The following is a 21,228-nucleotide window of genomic DNA, read 5'->3' on the forward strand; positions in this document are numbered from 1 at the left end:
AATCTACATACATGATTGAACTGTGTTTCATTCTTATGAGCCTGGTTTGGTTTGACCATTTGACGGTTTTCTGAAGCCACCACACATGTATACTAAGTTTGGTATGTTTTCTTATACTTGCCTTTTTCTATTCTGTAGAGGTTTAGAACAGACTTTGCTGAGGGAAAGATAACTGGAAGAGTGAGTATTGTCAACCTTTTGTACACAAGACAACAAATGTTTCATTCCAGTTCATTCCTTATACAGATAAACACTGATTTATGGGTGAGTGCATTGATGGATGGAAGCAGTGCTAAAAGTGGGCCAGTACTCACCAGTGTGCTGTACCGGCACTTATACATTTTACTCTTTGGCGTACTAAAGTACGCCAAAGAGTAAAATGTATAAGTGCCGGTACAGCACACTGGTGAGTACTGGCCCACTTTTAGCACTGCTTCCATCCATCAATGCACGCACTCTTGTATACCAGCACTTCTCACAAGCTGCTGGTACTCTTTTCTCATTGTTAATCGATGGCGCATTGCTATTTCACTTGGTAGTTGTAGACTATTGTGCGATTAAAAATTATGTCCCAGCTGCGTAGGGAACATGTATCCAACACCAATTCCCACAATTTCTAGGGAGCGATCCAATAATTCCTATTCAGTTGCCTCTATGCAATTTCTTCAGCTAGTCAAGCAACTTAGATGATGACAAGAAAATGAAGTGGTATTTTCAAGTGCTCTATGAAAACCCCAAATGAGGAAGAAACGAAAGAAGCAACATGACCAAATGAAATTAAGGGAGAAACGTAAGGGAAAATGTACAACAGCGAATGGAAAAAGGATTCTTCTTGGCTAACTATAAATGCTAAACAACAGCTCTTGTTCTTTTGCTGGTGCATGGAGGCTCCAAAAAAAGATTAGAGTAGACAATCCTTAGGTAATGGGTATCATTTTAAAAAGGGATAACATAAAAAAACGCAGCACTTCCCAACGTCAAGTATTAATGTTTGATGCGTTACAACGGCAACACTTTAAGATATCAAGACTCCTTTTGCAGTTTTACATCAGCCATGTCTCAACAATATTCTGACCAAGTTCGAAGCAATTCGAATTCGGGTAAATATAAGAAGACCATTTAAAAGTCTGTTTTAAGTGAAACACTTTCTGCTGCAAGTTGGTGGTGCTATGACCGTGACTCACAGTAGTCACATCCATGTGATCAGCCCCTGTGACCAAACATACAGCTCAAGTATGATCTAAATCACTCATTGCCTACAGAAGATATGAGACAATTCCTGTAAAACTTCCTGTTGAGCGGAGCTAATGATGTCAGCGCGAGATTGTTTGGGTCGATGAGAACAATGGCTTATGATCATGTGATATGAGTAATATTTGGCACTTCATAAGAGGCTCTGGAATGATTCAGTGTGTGATAAATATCAAGTATAGGTAAAATAATACACTACTTCGTTTCTTCTTTTTTTTTTTTTTTTTTTTTCTCAATCAATACAGTCCATAAATAAAGTTGTGTAATAAAGAGGGATGACGCAGGAAAAAACTATTGACCACGCTAACTGATATTTATTTAATACTTAGTGGAGAAGCATTTGTTTGTAATGACTGCTTCAAGACACTTCCTGTATGAAGAAATTAATGGCCGCAGTATTCAGGTGTGATTTTGGCCCATTCTTCTAAACATATTGTCTTTAAATCTTGTTCAATTAGATTTGAGTGAGGTGATTGACTGGGCCATTCTAACACCTTGATTTTTTTTCTCTGAAACCGATTGAGTTTCCTTTGCTGTATGCTTTGGATCGTTGTCCTGCTGGAAGGTCCACCCACGTCTCATCTTCATCATCCTGGTGGATGGCAGCAGATTCTTCTCAAGAATCTCCAGTAAAGGGCTCCATTCATCGTTCCTTCAATTATATGAAGTCTGCCAGTACCAAGCGCTTGAAGAAGCTACTTTTAAAGGCGCTTTATAAAATAAAGTTTATTATTATGCGATGGAAAAACAGCCCCAAACCATGATGCTTCCACCTCCAAACTTCACTGCTGGCATAGTGTTTTTAGGGTATGTGGAGTGCCATTTCTTCTCCAAACATGGTGTGTAGTATGACAGCCAAAAAGTTCAATTTTGCTCTCGTCTGACCAGACTACACTCTCCCAGTATTTCATAGGCTTGTCCGAATGAGTTGTGGCAAACTTTAAAAGAGTTTCGACATGCCTTTTCTTTAGTAATGGAGGCTTGTGGGGTGAGCGTGAGCAGTGGAGTGCATTGTCTATTGTTTTCTCTGTGACGATGGTACCTGCTGCCTCCAAGTGTTTCTGGAGCTCTTTCTGAGTGGTCCTTGGCTCTTGGGCTACTCTTCTGACTATTCTTCAGACTCCCTAGTCAGAAACCTTGGGAGGAGCTCCTGTGCATGGCCGTTTGATGATGGAGTGATGTTGCTTCCACTTGCAGATAATGGCCCCAATGGAGGATTCAGAAGTTTTGAAATACCTCTGTATCCGATTCCATCAATATGTTTTACAACAATAAGATTGTGAAGGTCTTGGGAGAGCGCTTTGCTTTTACCCATCATGAGATGTTTCTTGTGTGACACCTTGGTAATGAAAAGCCTTTTTATAGACCATCGATTTACTAATGCAGCTGATATTAATTTGCACAGATAGGGGGTATAATTACTTCAGCTGGTTTCTTGCCTTACCTTGCCTTGGAGAACTGCTTTTTCTTAGCGTGTTCAATACTTTTTTCCCATGTCATTCCACTTTATTACATATAACTTTATTTTTGGACTTTAATGTTGTGAATTCTTTATATGTCCGGATTTCTTGAGTTAATACTGATGCCTGGTGAAAATTTCATGTGAATAACCTCATTGGAAATATATTTACTGAAAAAAATGTTGACGCATCTAATACTTATTTTCCCCACTACACACTCGCATACAGTGGGAACATTGTCTGCTAGCTAAATGTAAAGCTTGCCTTTCTCTGTTAAGATTTTAGTTACACAGGCATCATATTACATGTCACTGATCAGACCTGTGTTTACTGGTTAGATTAGATTGTGAGATGTTTTGATATTTTCCATTGTAATGTTGCCTTCTCAGCGTTATAACTGCTACAAGCATCATTGGAGTGACACACGGAAGTTGGTGGGGTTAGAGGTCACGCCAGGGGGCATTGACCAGATCGACCTCCACACCAACCGAGTCATCTGTTCCTATGATTACCGTTGCATCGAAGGCTTTGCAGAAGTTTCAGACTACCAAGGGGGTTTTTGTATCCTCTATGGAGGCTTCAGCAGACTTGTAAGTGTGTTTGTGTACAGCACTGTGCTCAACCTGGCCATTCCTTAAGGTTACCTTTAACTAAATAAGAATGTATTCTTTCAGTTTTTTTTTCTGTCTTTCTTAGTTTTGCTGATTCAAATCTGGCCTTGGTAAAACAAAGTAATAGATTGCAAATAATGCTAATAATGCTACGCTGCTAAAAATGTAGTTTGGGAAACTCATGCACACTAGGGGTTGCATAGACTAGTCGACTAATGCAATCACTAGTGGCTGCTGTGGGGATGTTGTCTCGTCAGGATAGTGGGGAAAAACAGCAAGCAGGTGGTGAAGTAAGCAGACTAAATATCCTTTGTTAGACTATGCTGGAAAAATTATTTTCTTTGATTGAATGTTGTATTACCTTGTAGAAGGTGTAAAGGTATGCCTGATAATATTTTCTAAATTGTTTTTCCAGAAGTTAACAGCACTAATAAAATAGCGCAAAAATAGTGATGTTCTTTGAAGACTACTACGAGACTACTAGTCAGTTTTTTTTTTTTATTACTGGTCAGCTAGTACTAATTCATATTCTTGCAACCCCTAATACACATTGTGCATTATTAGAAATAATACATGCTTTGCACACTAGCCATATTTAGCTTGTTAATTTGCCGTAGGCTGCATCTTGGATGTACAGTCCTCTCCAAAAGTATTGGAATGGCACAGCCCATTCTATTGTTTTTGCTATACATTTAAGACATGTTGGTTTGAGATCAAAAGATGATGATAGATCAATTTCAGCTTTCATTTCCTGATATTTAAATCTATGATGTGTTAAAGAACATAGAACATGGCACCTTTGGTGGCAGTCCATCCAATTTTTAGGTGAGCAAAAGTACTGGAACAGATAGTCTTAACATAAATAACACTTCACATTTGGTTGCATATCCCTTGCTTGCAATGAGTGCATCAATCTGGCAACCCCCTGACCTCACCAAACTGTGGCATGATTCTTTTGTTTTGCTTGTCCATGCTTGTTTCACAGCTTCTTTCAATTGTTGTTTGTTTTGGGGGTTTCTCCCTTCTGTCTCATTTTCAGGAGGTGAAATGCATGCTCAATTGGGTTAAGGTCTGGTTAGAGACTTGACCAGTCTTAAACATTCCACTTTTCCCCTGCTAAAATCCTTTGTTGTGTTGGTAGTGTGTTTTGGGTCATTGTCTTGCTGCATGATGAAAGTCCTCCCAAATAGATTGGATGCCTTTGTCTATAAATTGGCAGAGAGAATGCTTGTGTAGACTTCTGAATTCATTCTGCTGCTACCATCATGAGTTTAAATCATCAATGAACATTGGTGAGCCCATTGCAGAAGCACTCATGCAAGCCCAACCCATGACACAACCTCCACTGTGCTTGACTGATCAGCTCATTTGTTTTGGATCATGAGCCGATCCTTTCTTTCTCCACACTTTGGCCTTTCGATCACTTTGGTAGGGGTTATCTTGGTTCCAGAAGGTTTTGTGACTCATCTATGTATTTCTTTGCGAATTCCAATCTGGGCTTCTGGACTTCTGATGACTTCTGGTTGGCATCTTGTGGTATGGCCTCTATATTTCTGCTCTTGAAGTCTTCTTCAAAAGGTGGATTGTGGTACCTTCATCCTTGCCCTGTGGAGGCTGTTGGCAATGTCATTGACCTGTTGTTTCTGGGTTTTTCTTCACAACTTTCAGAATGTTTGTCATCAACTGCTGTTGTTTTCCTTGGCTGAACTCTTCCATGTCTGTTTTTTTTTTTCTTTCTTTTTCAGGACTGTCCAAATGGTTGTATTGGCTATGCCCATGCTTGTGCAATTGGTCTGATCGATTTTCCCTCTTTTCTCAACTTCATAATGATTTGTTTTTCTCTTGTAGACAGCTTTCTGGTCTTCATGTTGGTTTATCCATTTGAACAAAATCACACCCAAAATCCAGAGATCAAACCAAGAGTTGACATTCAGAGCTATTAATTGTTCAATCAAGCAATCTAATAGGGCACACCTGGCCAAAAAGAAACACCTGCCAGCCACATGTTCCAGTATTTTTGATCATTTAAAAAATGGGTGGGTTCAAATGAAACGTGCCATGTTCTAAGTTGTTTAACACGTCTAGATGTAAATAACAGGAAATGAAAGATGAAATTCTGAGCTATTGTCTCAAATTCATCTTTTGATTTCAAATCCAAATGTTTTCAGTGTATAGCAAAAACAAAGAATTGTTCTCGCCATTCCAATACTTTCGGTGGGGACTGTATGTTGAAAAGTTGTACATTAAATGTTCTATTGTTGATTTTTCAAGTCAGGTTCCTGTGTACTTTGTATATTTGGTGAATAAAAATAAATCTCAGTTTCAATTTTTTTTAGCACCTCTTTGCGTCAGAGCACCGTGATGAGATCATCCGCAGTGCTATTGAGCATGCTGGGAACTTTATTGGGATCATGCTGCGCCTGAGGAAGGAGCCTTTAAGCTTTGAAGACTTTGTCAGTGAGCGGCTCGGCAAATATGGTTCAGACGAGAGCATCACGTCCCTCGCCGAGTTTGTAGTGCAGAAGATCTCACCACGACATGCGGTGAGATATATATGTGGGGTGTGTGTATGTGTGTGTGTGTGTGTGTGTGTGTGTGTGTGTGTATATATATATATATATATATATATATATATATATATATATATATATATATATATATATATATATATATATATATATATAAATAAATATGCATATTTACACACACTCGAAGTTTTAATGATTGTGTGCCTGTTTCTGTGGTGGTTTTTATTCCTAGTTAATTTTGCTACAGTATTAAATAAGAATCTAGGATTATTTATATCATCTTCAATTTAGGTGGAGAGAGAGACTGATCTAGCAGCACTATGTGTGTTCAGTAGCCTGTTCATTGGAATCAGGCGGTGATAAAGTCATAGTTGATATCTCTGGGAGATTATTGATAAAACTCTGTGCAGCAGCTGACATGAATTTATGTTTGACGCGGTAGCGTGACAAGGTGCATATATTATGATCAATACACATTTTGCACAAGCCTTCAGGATTTTCTAGGTTAGTAAATACTATGTATTTAAGGTCAGAGTTTTTGATTTGAGATGCAGCTCATGATAACCATACGAGATGAAATAATGATCTGAGATTGCTTCAGACTCCGGAAATGGGACTATATTTTCTATATTTAATCTGTATGTTAGTATAAGGTCAAGAGTTTGACCAGCATTATGAGTGGGTCCTATAACATTCTGATTGACCCCTACTGAATCAAGAAGTTACACAACCGCTGTTCTCAGAGGGTCTTCTGGGTTATCAAAATGAATATTAAAGTCACCAACAATTTGTGGTTTGTCTAGAGAAACAACCAGGTTCCATATGAAATCTGCAAATTCCCCAAGGAATTCAGAATATGGCCCTGGGGGTCTATAAATGATAATTAGCGGAACCACCTGTACCAACCTGCTGTAAGCTACATCGCAATGCCGCATTGGGATGGGGCCAGAGCATACTACTGCATCGGACATACTACTCTTAGTAACTTCTGACTGATGAAGGCGTATATCATTAGGTCCTACATGAATAACTGTCTTTGAAAATATTTGCCTGTCTAAGATTACCTGCTATGTCCGGTGCCCTGGCTCCCGGTATAACTATACTAAAGCTGCTGGAGCCGCTAAAGGCCTAGCTAGTTTCACGTGCCTTAAGGTAGTCTCCTATCCTAAAGCTTTGGCTTTGCGATTATGCCGCCGAGTCGTCACCCATTCGCTCTGCTGTGGTCTAATGCCGGAGTTGGGGAATCGCTATCTCTGCCTGAGCCATCCAGACTTTCCACTACAGAAACTCCACTGCTCTCATTCTCACTAACCCACTCTAGTGTGGATGTGCACCGCTAGTAAGAATGACTAAATTCTAATGAATGGGCAGTGGTGGCTTGGCGGTTAAGGATCTGGGTTACTGATCGGAAGGTTGGGGATTTAAGCCCCAGCACTGCCAAGCTGCCACTGTTGGGCTCCAGGGGCGCTGTATCATAGCTGACCCTGTGCTCTGTCAGCATGTCAGGAAGCTGTGGAATGCATAGAAAAGAATTTCACTGTGCTGTAATGTAAAGACTCATAATCACTAAACATCCTGTACTCATCACACTGAACAAGCTGAACGTTTGGCATATTGGGTGTTTAACATACATTAGTCGAAGATTGGTTAATATTTTAGTTTGATCCTACGTGTATGGACTCCCAGGGCTCTACAGTGCGACCATTTCACTCGCATTTGCGACTGAACAGTACTTTGTGAAAAAATATTTAGGAGCACTGGTGCGAGTGACCTGTTCGTAGTTGTATAATACAATAGGAATAAATACTACAACTCCAAAATGCATCTACACTGCACAGCCGTTACTTTCACACTGATTTTCATCACCTCAGTCAACCGAACAAGTGTGTAAATACTGCAGAGAAGCCATTATGATGACGAGAGTAACACTGTACATCATCTGCTTCTGTCAACTCTCCGATCTCACAACCGCCATCTTCTTTAGTGATCCCGCAAAATGACCTGAACCTGTGACCTGCTCGTGTAGAGACAGCGGTACATTAATAATAATGCTAACGCTACAAGTTTTAATTCGAATTTCTTTGAATTAATTCAAATGAATTTTAATTTAAATTTCTTTGGTTTTAATTCAAATTTCTTTATTAAATAATTCCTCACCAGTCATAATCAAGAGTAGCAACTGTTCAGTCTGTTAACATACAGTGCACTGCTGCTCTCCTTCACTCTCTTCAGCAACTCTAATAGCACATTCACTTTATTTAAACTCAGGGTTGCCAGATATCACTAGAAGTCACCACTAGTTTCCATGTTCTGAATTAATCCCCCAAAATAACACTCTTATCAGCAGACATGGCAACACTGTACCAGGGATCAAATCTAAAAGGAACAACTGATAAACCATCAAACAAAAAAAACCTAACAAAAGGTAAAGACAGAAAATGTGCTTAATTATAAATAAATCATTTAATATAAAAATAGATATTATAATAACTTAATAAAATGAGAAATGAAATAATGTTTAATTACTATGGGTTGCATTTAATATCAATTTGACATTTAAGCTTAGTTCGCTATTTCCTTAGAAGGCTTTTAGCCTTTTTTCCTAATATGGATCATTTTTGTGTTAGTCTAACCTAACCCTAACCCTAACCCATATTTTATGCTTGTTTATTTATCAATTAACCAACAGGATCTCATTGCTATTATTTTAATTCCGTTAACAGTGACCATGAGCGGAGAGCTTACATTTAACTGTTTATGATTAAACCTCCCGATTAAAGCTTAAATATAAAAAGATTGGTATCTGGATCGGTATCAGCTGTAAAAATCCTGATCGGAGCATCCCTAATGAACACCATTAAACTAAAGCGCTTTGCATCTGACGGGTAAATGAACTCGTCCAATCGCATATTATATGAGATTATTCAGATATATACACAATATACACAGAGCGGTTCAAGAACTGACTCCAGACCAGAACCATGACAGTGGAAAATGTCTAATAGTGTAGCTTTAAATATATTTAAGAGGAGCAGACTTCAAACACTGAACATTGAGGTTTGTATCTCATAATGTGTGTTTATTTTTTCCTTTTTTTTTATCTTATACAAACTATAGAAGCTTATACAGTCTGACTTTGGAACAGAGCAACAAAACATTTTTCTCTGATGCATTTTTAGCTTCCCTTGTCTGTGCTGCCAAACAGATAAAACCATGAATGTCTTCACTTGCTAAAAATGAAAGGGGGAAATTAAGAAAATGAAACAATGTGTTGCTTATCAGGGCTACTTTACTGTACAAAAATGTAATAAGTATTTCTGCTATTCTTGAAATACTTTTTTGTACATAATTTGTAAAATAGAGGTAATTTTTTTTTGTTATGCAGTTTGCATATCAACAACAAATTGGTGTACTTGATGCCATTATCTATCTACTACAGAGGGCCCACTTCCACCTGGACAAACCTGGCAATACTATGAGGGTGATATTCTTCATATGACTTTTCCAGTGCCTTTAGTAGCATACAACCCTTTTTGCTTGGTGAAAAGTTGAAGGTGATGCAAGCGGACACCACCACAACCTCTTGGAATTCAGACGAACTGACAGCTAGACCCTGGTTTGTGCTTTGAGGATCTGTGTGTTGGACAATAGGATGAGCAATACAGGAGCTCAACAGAGAAGAGTTCAATCTCTTTCTTGTTCACACTGTACACCTTCTGCAGAAATTGTCTGATGACTCTGCTGTAGTGGAGTCTGATATAGTGAAGTGCAGGAGTCAGAGTATTGAGCTGTGATCGACAGCTTCGTTGAGTGATGTGGAAGGAACAACCTACAGCTCACACTACAAAAAGTGACAGCAAGTGAAAATATCTTGAATATAGTCACATTTATCTAGTATTTCCTGTTATTAGATTACTATAAACCATAAAGATTATTAAACCTATTTCTATTCTTTTATTATTAAGAAAAAACTCATTTCAAGCTTGAAGTCGTCTCGTCTCTTTTGGCAAACGATTTTGCAAATAAATTTGACTATATTCAAGATATATTTACTTTTTGCAGTGCAACGTGGCCAAAACAAAAGAGATGTTGGTGCACTTTATAAAAAGTCCCTGCCGACCCCTGTCTCTATCCTTGGGGAGGACGTGGAAGTCTACAGATACCTTGCAGTGCATCTAGACTGGATTGGGCACAACACTGAGGCAGTCTACAGGAAGGGGCAGTGCAGACTCTATTTTTTTTTTTTTTTAGGAAGCTCTGGTCTTTCAATGTATGCAACAGGATGCTACGCATGTTCTAGTCAGTTGTAGGAGGCACCATCTTTTACACAGGCCGTATGTTGAGGTAGTGTCATCAAAACAGGAAATGCTAGCAGAATAAACAGACTTATAAGGGAAGCTGGACAGGTGATTGGAACCAATCTGGACCAGGACAGGATGCTGGATAAAGTGCTATTCATCATTATCAATGTCTCTGACCACCTCAGTGAACACCTAGTCATGCAGCACAGCACTTTTAACTCCAGACTGATCTGGTCATGGACACAACCATTTTTCTATGGACCCATTTTAATGACCGTCACCTTATGATCATCACCTGCACTACAACCACTTTACTTACTTTTACTTACTTGCTATCTATCTGTCTGTCTTTTTTTTCCAGAAAAATGCACAGATTTCTCAGATTTTCACATGGTATATTTGTTTTTGTTTTCAAACATTTTCCTGCTAAAAAATGAGGAATTATATCCAGGGATATCCAGCAGGACTACTTTTTTTTTTTTTTTTTTTTTTTTTTTTGTGATGTTCTTAATTATATTGGTGTAGCATAACAGTAATAATGTAACTTTCAGATTACAGTGTACCATAATACTGGTGTATTATTATAGTCCCAATTTTGGGGCATAAAATTTGATGTGCTTTATTTTCCTCAGGAGCCTGTAAAGAGGATCCTGGCCCTCACTGAGACATCTCTGGTGGAAAGAGACCCTGCGTCCTACAACATTGTCACCGTCAAACCCTTTGGAGAGGTGAGACATTGTTTATAAAGTAGCAACTCTTTTCAAGAATTAATGTTTTGAATGTTTGATTAGTTTTAAGTTTGATCCAATTAGAATTATGCAATACAATCTAACATGGAATATTACTATAACATTTATCTTCCTCTATTTTTTATTAATCCTGCTTTTAAAAAAAAAAAAAAAAATTCATTTTATTTCTCCCTCTTTTATGTTTTCATTTGTCTTATTTTTATTTATTTTTTTACTTTGCACCTTTTAAAGTACAGTCTTGTCTCCGGAGTTTTCCCCAAAACCAAAATTATTTAAAAAATAATAATAATAATTTCCCAGTATTCCAGCATAGTGCTAGTGCTAATTTGGTTATACTCTGCAAGAATATTTGTTGATCTGATGGTATTGGTGCTGCTGCAGGTTTTTGCGCTTATTTGTGATGCCGAGAATCCTCAGATATTCACAGTCGAGTTCATCAGAGGACAGATACGAAAATACTGCTCCACAGATAGGTAACATGCACATGTGCACGCACACACACACGCTCTCTTTGTCTCTCGTTCTCTAACTCGTGCTTTCATTTCAGTAATTTTTTGTTTGTTTTTTATCTATGCAGGAAATTTGCTTGCACAATTTGTATTAGTTTTTTCCCCATTCTGAATTTGGATTAGTTTGAATTCCTTTTTAAATATCTAATGCATCAGATGTTTGGTATTTAGGCAAATTTCTACCCAAAAGATACCTATATAGGTACTTTGTAGCACATTTAACATCATTGCATACATATTTTATAAAGCAATTCTGAAGAATTTATAAAAGGCTTGTGATGTAACATCAGTGGGTTTGTGTGACTTAATTATTCCTTAACCCTTAATTATCATTATGGCTCAATTGATTGAGACTGTTACTGTATTCTTTTTTTTATATTCATCTGGCATGTTATTAGTTTGTTTTTACTAATCACACAATCATGACACTTTGTGAAAGTTGTAGAATGCGTACATATTGTTCATATTGTAAAGAGTATGTGGGGGGTCAAATACTGTGTTCAACAAGCACATATGATTGTGATGGTTCGGTATCCACATCCTTTTGGCCTCTCATCTTGGATGAAAAATGAGGGTTATTTTACTCACATAGTCATAGAAGTAACCTTGTAGCTAGCTAAATAATACCAGTTAATATTACATACCATGTTTGGTAGGTTGTGTTACATTAGCTACTGTAGCTAAAATAAATTTTAGATCTACTTATAACTCTTGATGGAAGAAGACAAGGTTTAAGTGAGACATTTCTCTATGTAAATATATTTCATGGTTTCAGCAGCTATATTTTTTGAATGTCAACTTTTTTCTGACTAACAGAAAATCTCTGTCTCTCTCTCTCTCTCTCTCTCTCTCTCTCTCTCTCTCTCTCTCTCTGTCATTCTTTCTCTGTATCACTCTGTCTCTTTGTCTGACTCTGTAGGGACTCTCTGATGGCCAGTCTGTTGGATGGGGTGAGGGCTTCTGGTAACAGAGATGTGTGTGTAAAAATTGCCTCCACTCAAAGAGGGCAGCGCTGGGGACTTCTCAGCATGCCCGTTGATGAGGAGGTAGAGAGCCTCCATCTCAAATTCCTCGCAGCTCCACCCAGTATGTAGAGTGTTTTGAAATCTTCAATATTTATCATTGAAATCATTCATAAGTGTAGTTTGTTTTTGTTTGTTTGTTCTTACATTGATATCATTATAGTTTTTGCACTATTTCTACTTTGTATGTTGCCTTTCTATTGTCTTGTTTGTTACACTTGTTTTTTGTTTAATGTAATTGCCTGGTTCTAGAGGCAGTCTGTTTTCATCCCACTGTATACATGAGTGTGCATATGATAAGTAAGGAGTAAAACATGACGAGACCTGCTATTATACGCAAATAATCAACAACAGGGTGGTGTGATGCTTTCCAATGCAGTGTGGAAGTACTGTTACCACCCCAATGTTTGTTTTCCAATAACAGGATGTCCTGTTTTGTGTTTTTTTTCCCCCCCCTGTTTTGCACCAAATTTTTTTTTTGCCAACGATTAACACGTCATGCCTTCATCCGTGTTCGAAAAGTTTCTAAATATATTACGAAGCTTTGACACTCAAGATTTCAACCATAAATTAAATAAATGTCTCCTTACAGAATGCGTCTCTGTATTAAGATTCTTTGATAAATAAAAACGAATTCATGTGGCACAACCACCCCCCCCCACCCCCCCACCCTGTTGGAAGAGGCCAGGTATAATAATTATATATTCTATAGCCTTTAAAATCTATCTATATTTCTCTCTCTCTCTCTCTCTATACCTGATATCTTAGATAGATAGTTATAGTTCTTGTACTTTTCAAATTACTTTTCATAACTTTAGTGATTTAAGAAAATACCTTTTATGACTTTTATAAAACTATATAACGGATGGACCGGTATGGAACATGAATTATCAAAAATGTTTCTGAACACTATAACTACTTTGAACAAAGGAGCACTAGGCTGTAATAACGTGTACTATTTTACATGTAAAACATGTATTACATTCGTCTTAAAAACATTCACATAAGAATGATGTAAATTGGGACGAAGGGCGCATCTCATTATTGATGACATTGTTAAATCTCTGGCTCTCAGCCACAGAGCAGATGCAGAGAGAGGTGAGAGTGCAGCGGGAAAGCTGCCGACATTTGGGAAGTTGCTAAGTTTGTCTAAAAAGTCGCTAGATTTGTAGTTATGTGCGCTTTTCATTCATTTATTTATTTATTTTTTGCGCAAATAAGTCACTAATGGGGTCTGAAAAGTCACTAAGTTGGCAACACTGGTCTGCACTGACAGCTATATAATAGCCAGGCTAAGCTCCGCCTCTCCCCAGCAAAAAGGAAATGCAGAGGGAAAGGGGATGTGGGGTTTTTCATTTATGCACATTCTATTTGAAAAGCAATAAAATACACCGAGTCCCCAATTGATGCCCTTTCTGTGTGTTTTTTTTTTCTTTTTTTTTTTTTTTTTTTCTTCTTCTTTTCTTTCTTGAAAACAATTTGTGCCCCCCGTTCGCTCGCTCCGTGGTTCTCTGAGAACCACTGGTTTAGATTATGTAGAAAGTCTCCCACGTCCTAATGAATTATCCATTCTTATAGAAATGATACTGTAGAACAAGCATGTTAATATCAGTCTGTGATTTGAATTACAGCTAACAGTCCTGTCAGAGCAATGCTATTGTAGAAAATTAGCACCTTCTGACCAGTAAGATTCAAGAATACAGTGCTGTGGTATAACAAATACTTTTAACTTGACGACTCATCATTATTAAAATAATGCATTTTAATATGTTTTTTTAAATAATGCATTATGTATTACATCAACACTTAACACAAAGGAAATGCAGCGAAATGTTTTTATGACTGCCTGTGACATAAAAATAGTATTTAAATAAATCAAAATTTACTTGTATACAAGTAGAAAAAGATAAATAAAAAAAATAAAGGGTATAAAAGAGAGATGGCAACAACAATATGGACTATATTTTGAATAAAGTACAGATATGTGCAGTTTTATGTGCATTGCAATGCTCTTGCAGTGAATTTGCTTACTATATAATAAATACTTTTAAATATGTGGGTAATACTAACAAAACAGGAATGTAGGGGTGTGGGTGCTGTGCAAACAAATCCAAAGTCTAGACTTAGGTGTTCATTTGTTCATTTGCCAAATGTCCTAAGGTGGCCATGCTCAAACCTAATACAGACTTCATGACAATATATATGAAAAATCACCATAACATTTGCACGTCTGTGTATTTAAATATTGCTATATAATTTAATTGAAATTATCGGTACTTGAATAACAGTACATATTTACCTGTAAACTTTTTAAATATTAATAATCATTATCTTCTTAAAGAGGAAAATGACATCTCAGGAAATATTTTTTACTGTCTTTTGTACGTAGATGGAAATTTTGCTGATGCAGTGTTCAGGTTCAACGCCAACATCTCCTACAGTGGAGTTCTACATGCAGTCACTCAAGATGTAAGTTATTGTTATAAGTTAAGTTAAGGATTGTGAGTGCAATGTTGCTTTTATACTACAGTTCTATAAACAAGAAATTAGTATTGAGTAGCTGACATTTCAGACACAATATGGCCAAATGTTCTGTTAATTTTTTTCACCACTAGCTGCAATACATCCTGAAGAAGCTATAATCACAATATAGCATGTCTGCTAGCTGGCTACTGCATGTCTGCTAGCACAATACTAACTACATCATGACAATATCTATTTAGAAAAAAAATCCTAATATTGAACATGATGTTGCCTTTTATGACTCCCTAGCTTGAGGCTGTCTCTCAGGTGGTAGAGCGGGTCGTCCACTAATTGTAGGGTTGGCGGTTCGATTCGCGGCCCACATGACTCCACATGCCGAAGTGTCCTTGGGCAAGACACTGAACCTCAAGTTGCTAATGCCTTGCATGGCAGCTCTGCTACTATTGGTGTGTGTGTGTGTGTGTGTGTGTGTGTGTGTGTGTGTGTGTGTGTGTGTGTGTGTGTGTACACCAGCAAATTGACATCTGAATGGCTAAAGAAGAAAATATCAAGGTGTTGGAATGGCAAGTCAAAGTCCAGACCTCCCCCAATTGAAATGCTGTGGCCGGATATTAAGAGAGATACACAAGGGGGTCACACCAGATACTGAAAGCAAATACTTTTGCCACTCACAGATCTGTAATATTGGACCATTTTCCTCAATAAATAAATAACCAAGTTTAACATTTTTGTCTCAGTTGTTTAATTAATCTTTGTCTACTTTTAGGGCTTGTGAAAAACTGATGTTTTAGGTCATTTTTATGCAGATGTATAGAAAATTCTTTTATGCACCACTGTAGTGTACATATGCCTGCAGTTACATACATCTGGGACAAATTGCACGTAACATTGATGCAGGAAAACTCTAGGGTTTTTTTAGGCCACAAACAAAGTTTAGAGAATGGTGAATGATTGTCCGAACTGAACCAGTCACCCGCATTTCACTTATTGATGGGTCTGTTTGCTTTCTCACAAAATTTGATCTCCGATAGGGTTTTATTTCAGATCCAGTATAATGGGACGATTTGTGCTCTGCACTACAAATATAATGATAAATGATAGAAGTTTGCTGAACAAATATATTTAACCAAAAATTAAGCTTTTATAAAAACTATTTCATACTATATTTCCTGTTGCTTGCATATGTCTCATATACTAACTGTGTAAATGTACATGTGTTTGCTTCTCTTCATTTACAGGGCCTTTTCTCAGAGAACAAAGAGAAACTGATAAACAATGCCATCTTGGCACTCCTGTCCCAGGATTCTGAGCTGGGCGGGCCCAATGCTGAACTGGAGGCCCAATTCCAGGCCATCAGACGACTCATTGCCTCTAAAGCTGGCTTTCAGGCCTTTACCCAGCTCCCTAAGTACTCCAGACTGCTACTACTACAATAATAAAAAATACTAATAATAACAACTATAGTAATAATAATGACTATTCTTGAGACAATAAATATAACAAAGTATTAAACATTTTTAAATACACTTGATCTTTAAAATTCTAGTTACTAAAATCTCATTAAAAGTACAGGTGCTTATGGACAGTTATGACATTCCAGAGTCTTCCTGCTGTAGCAGATCTATTGTAGCGCATGAATTACTGAGTAAATAGGCTTACTGCCTAAAGTTAGTCATATTAATGGATTTACAGACATGCCGTCTGTACTATTTATGGACCTTTTGTACTCATAACTCTGTACTAATGGTGTTCACTGGTGTGAATGTGTGTTTCAGGTTTAGGGAGAGGTTGGGTGTAAAGACTGTTAAAGCACTGAAGAGGAGCAATAATGGTGTGACGCATGCTGCTATTGACATGCTCTGTGCTCTTATGTGTGTAAGTGGCTGGCTGCTCTTGTATGTAAACTCTTTCTTATACACTTAGGAATCCATGTTCAACTACTCATTCATGCAATTATCTAATCAGCCAATCATGCGACAACAACATAAATGCATATCATGCAGATACAGGTCAAAAGCTTCATTTAATATTCAAATCAAATTTCAGAACTGGGGGTGGGGAATGTGGTCTCAGTGACTTTGACTGTGGCATGGTGTTTTTTTTTTAATCTTCAAATGTTGACCCACTACAACTACACTTCTTCTCACCCCATACCTGAAGCTGTTTGCTAAACATCATGTGACAAGGGTCAGAGCTACAGCTGAACTTGTCCTCCAAAGCTGGTATTAGATTTCCGTTAGCTCTATGTTAAGTGAATAAGAGAGAAGTATGTTAACTTCATGCTAGCTTTGTATTACCTTAGTGTTGGCTTCATTAGCGTCACGTTAGCTTCAGTCATCTACGAATAAGCTTAGCTGACTTTGCAAGCAGCCAAGGGAGCAGACTGAAGCTGAACCTTCCAGGGTATCGTGGTGGCCCTCATAAAACCCACACTCCCAACCCTGAGTAGTGACATTAGTGCTCTTCACTAATTCACACATATTGGCTTGAGTGGTTACACATTGTAATAAAAAACATGCTGAGCTCGGTCAACTCTCAGTGTACCCCAGCCAAGCCTCACTTGCAGTCAGCTGTGATGAAGGTGAACCATCAGACAATCAGACCTTCTTAAAACAATGTTTTCAAGGTGCTTTATTGAAGACATACAGTATGTCACAAAAGTGAGTACACCCCTCACATTTTTGTAAATATTTGATTATATCTTTTCATGTGACAACACTGAAGAAATGACACTGTGCTACAATGTAAAGTAGTGAGTGTACAGCTTGTGTAACAGTGTAAATTTGCTGTCCCCTCAAAATAACTCAACACATAGCCATTAATGTCTAAACCGCTGCCAACAAAAGTGAGTACACCCCTAAGTGAAAATGTCCAAATTGGGCCCAAAGTGTCAATATTTTGCGTAGCCTCCATTATTTTCCAGCACTGCCTTAACCCTCTTGGGCATGGAGTTCACCAGAGCTTCACAGGTTGCCACTGGAGTGAACAAAAATGTCCCTTTGACCCTCATATTTTATATTTTGATTATATTGTGCATTATGTTCTAAATAAACTACAAACAAAAAACATTCTTTCTTTTAGTCTCCTCAAATTCTTTCTTTTAATTTTCATAGTGGCATTCCACCTTGATAGACCCATTAGGCGGTGGGTCGTTATTTTCTCAGGTGTGAAAGACATCAATATTCATGTCCATTGACAGTCCCTTGCATACAGCCTTTCAAAGACAAAAAATGCCACACGAAACTTAAATCAATTCGTTGTTTTATGTGAATGAATGAACAGGATGGTTTTCACATGTTGTAACAAAGCATGAGGGTTAACCTGATTATGATCTATACCACCCTAGACTTTTACCCCACCCCAGAATTTCTCTCATGGGACCAGGAGGTCTTCTTGCTACTAAAAGATTCTGTTTTAAATCAGAACTCCTAACTAATAGATAAAAAGATGTAAAGAGTTAAAGACATTGCCCACTTTTTTTCTTTTTCAATTCAATAATAACACTGGAACAGAAAATTATTTCTCAGTTCTGTACACTTTTACTTCACTCTTTACAACTTAGTACAGTACATCTACTAAGAGGGTTGCAATTAAATACTAAATATAAACTCAGTACATGTCCTCTTCAAAATGTTCTTTAGCAAGCCAAGGAATAGTTTCACTTACTAAATTTATAGCTTTGTCACTCAGTGGAGTATCCTCAGTTGCTGAGACACTCTCCTGTCTTGCTGGTGTGTAATCCTTCGTTCAGGCCTTTACCCCCACTGATATGTTGGAGCTCCCCCAGGGACGCCAAGAAATGTGGTGGAAATTCAGCTAAAAAATGAGAAATCACTAGCAAACACTTGAATGTGCTCAATAAATATTTTATTCAGTCACTAGTTGCTGATGAGCCTGGGTAGCCACTCTTGCCTTATCAACCATACCGTACCTCAAAGGGTTCTCAAGTTTTGCATGAACATACATAGAAGCACACATGAATTATTCATCATATAGCGAACAAAGAGTAAAGTATGTGATTGGTTATAAACAGACATGATTTAACATAGGTCCTCCTTCTTCCCTTTATCATACATGGACTTATTTATCATATGAAACAGGTTATTCATCATCATACAGTGCTATGAAAAAGTATTTGCCCAATCCTTATTTCTTCTGTTTTTGTGTATATTTAGATCTTCAAACGTAATACAACATAAAACAAAGGCAACCTGAGGTAACACACAATAGTTTTTATTTATTTTTTTTATTGAAGCCAAAAAAGTTATCCATCACCTATCACCCATGTGACAAACTAATTGCCCCCTTTATCTTAAAACTGGTTGTGGCACCTTTAGCAGCAATAACTGAAACCAAACACTTCTGATAACTGGAGATCAGACTTTAGCTTACATCTAGGTCTAGGACTTACTCCTATGCTTTGGATCATTGTCTTGCTGTATAATCCAGTTGCGCTTGAGTTTCAGCTTACAGACTGAAGACCGGACATTCTCCTTTAGGATTTTCTGGTAGAGAACAGAATTCATGTTTGAATTCTGTCATTGGTGTTGGTATAAATTACTGCAAGTTGCCCAGGCCCTGAAGCAGCAGAGCATCCCCACAGCATCACACTTCCACCACCATGCTCGACCGTAGGTATGATGTTCTTTTTGTGGAATTCTGTGTTTGGTTTATGCCACATGTAACAGGACCCCTGTCTTCCAAACAGTTCGACTTTTAACTCATCAGTCCACAGATCATTCTCAAAAAAGGTTTGAGGATCATCAAGGTGTCTTTTGGCAAAATTGAGATGGGTTAGCAGTGGTTTTCACCTCGCCACACTTCCATAGGTGTCATTTTTGCCCAGTGTCTTTCTGATAGTGGAGGCTCGAACAGTGACCTTTAGTGATACAAGAGAGGCCTGTAGTTCCTTTGATGTTGTCCTTTGGTCTTTTGTGACTTCCTGGATAAGTAGTTGCTCTGCTCTTCTGGGAAGGCTAGCTACTGTCTGAGTTTTTCCATTTGGTGATACTGGCTCTCACTGTGGAGTCCCAGAGCCTTTGAAATAGCTTTGTAACCCTTCCCAGACTGATGTATTTCAGTCACCTTCTTCCTCATCATTTCTGGAATTTCTTTTAATTTTGCCATAGTGTGTTACTGGGTAAGACATTTTAACCAACTTCATGCTGTTAAAAAAGGTTCTCTTTAAGTGTTGATTTGATTGAAAAGGTTGGCTGCATCTAGTCACTAATAGGAATTGGTAACTAAGGGGGCAAATACATTTTCACACAGGCCCAGTTTGTATTGGATAACTTTTTGCTTCAATAAATAACATTATTATTTAAAAACTGTATTTTGTGTTTACTCAGGTTGCCTTTATTTTATCTTAGATTTTGTTTTCGTTTCTGAAACTATTTTGTATGAGATGTACACAAAAACAGAACAAATCGGTATGGGGCGACTACATTTTTACAGCACTGCAGAATTAAACCATCACAGGGAAATACTTTGTAATACTCAAACCAGCCCATCTGGCACCAACAACCATGCCATGGTCCAAGTCACTGAGATCAAATTTTCCCCATTCTAAACATAAACTGAAGCTCTTGACCAACATCTGCATGCTGTGCTGCTGCCACATAATTGGCTGATTGGATAATTTCATAAAGAAGAGTTCTACAGGTCTTCCTAATAAAGCGGATGGTGAGTGTATAGCTCTTATTGTTTGTGTTGTTTTTAAAAGTACAACATTTATAGTTGTGTTGTTGCTTTTACAGCCAATGCATGATGACTATGACTTGAGGCAGGAACAGTTGAACAAAGCCTCTCTTCTATCATCCAAAAAGTTCCTGGAGAGCCTTTTGGAGAAATTCATCAGTAATGTGGTACACTGCTAATAAGTTCACCTTAATGTAACTTGATTGTAGCTGCTTAAAAGTCTTTAGTATCCTAAAAGAAGTCTAATATGCATAGTTCTATTTTTATGTGCAGCTGTCTAACATCGTTTCCATCTATTTTCAGGACCATGGTACAGGTGCTTTAGTGATCAGTGCACTGCTAGATTTCTTGACCTTTGCCCTTTGCGCGCCTTACAGCGAGACGAGTGAAGGTCAGCAGTTTGACATGCTGCTAGAGATGGTGGCCTCCAATGGACGCACACTTTTCAAACTCTTCCAGGTCCGAGGCAAAACATTCTGCAGTGTGTATGCAGACAGTCCGAGCCAAACAATGTGCTTTGCTTTTTTGTAGTACAGAAGAGATGCACTATATAGCCAAAAGTTTGTGGATCATCACACGCATACAGTCGAGTCCATAAGTATTTTGGAAGAAAATG

The 21,228-nt window shown here is 37.8% G+C and overlaps 1 protein-coding gene across 5 annotated transcripts in view; it reads left to right on the top strand.

The window, feature by feature from the left end:
* LOC128599460 (dnaJ homolog subfamily C member 13) overlaps positions 1 to 21,228 on the top strand; it is a 79,570-nt gene that overhangs the window by 12,793 nt on the left and 45,549 nt on the right. For all 5 annotated transcript variants that reach the window (XM_053611024.1, XM_053611020.1, XM_053611019.1 and 2 more), the window contains exons 5-15: positions 139 to 180; positions 3,101 to 3,301; positions 5,659 to 5,865; positions 10,784 to 10,879; positions 11,282 to 11,373; positions 12,329 to 12,495; positions 14,821 to 14,900; positions 16,154 to 16,323; positions 16,691 to 16,790; positions 20,672 to 20,779; positions 20,916 to 21,071. In XM_053611024.1, coding sequence (XP_053466999.1) covers positions 139 to 180; positions 3,101 to 3,301; positions 5,659 to 5,865; positions 10,784 to 10,879; positions 11,282 to 11,373; positions 12,329 to 12,495; positions 14,821 to 14,900; positions 16,154 to 16,323; positions 16,691 to 16,790; positions 20,672 to 20,779; positions 20,916 to 21,071 — 1,419 coding nt within the window. The remainder of the gene's footprint in view (positions 1 to 138; positions 181 to 3,100; positions 3,302 to 5,658; positions 5,866 to 10,783; positions 10,880 to 11,281; positions 11,374 to 12,328; positions 12,496 to 14,820; positions 14,901 to 16,153; positions 16,324 to 16,690; positions 16,791 to 20,671; positions 20,780 to 20,915; positions 21,072 to 21,228) is intronic.

Source organism: Ictalurus furcatus, chromosome 23, assembly GCF_023375685.1.
Source record: "Ictalurus furcatus strain D&B chromosome 23, Billie_1.0, whole genome shotgun sequence".
Classification (NCBI taxonomy): Eukaryota; Metazoa; Chordata; class Actinopteri; order Siluriformes; family Ictaluridae; genus Ictalurus; species Ictalurus furcatus.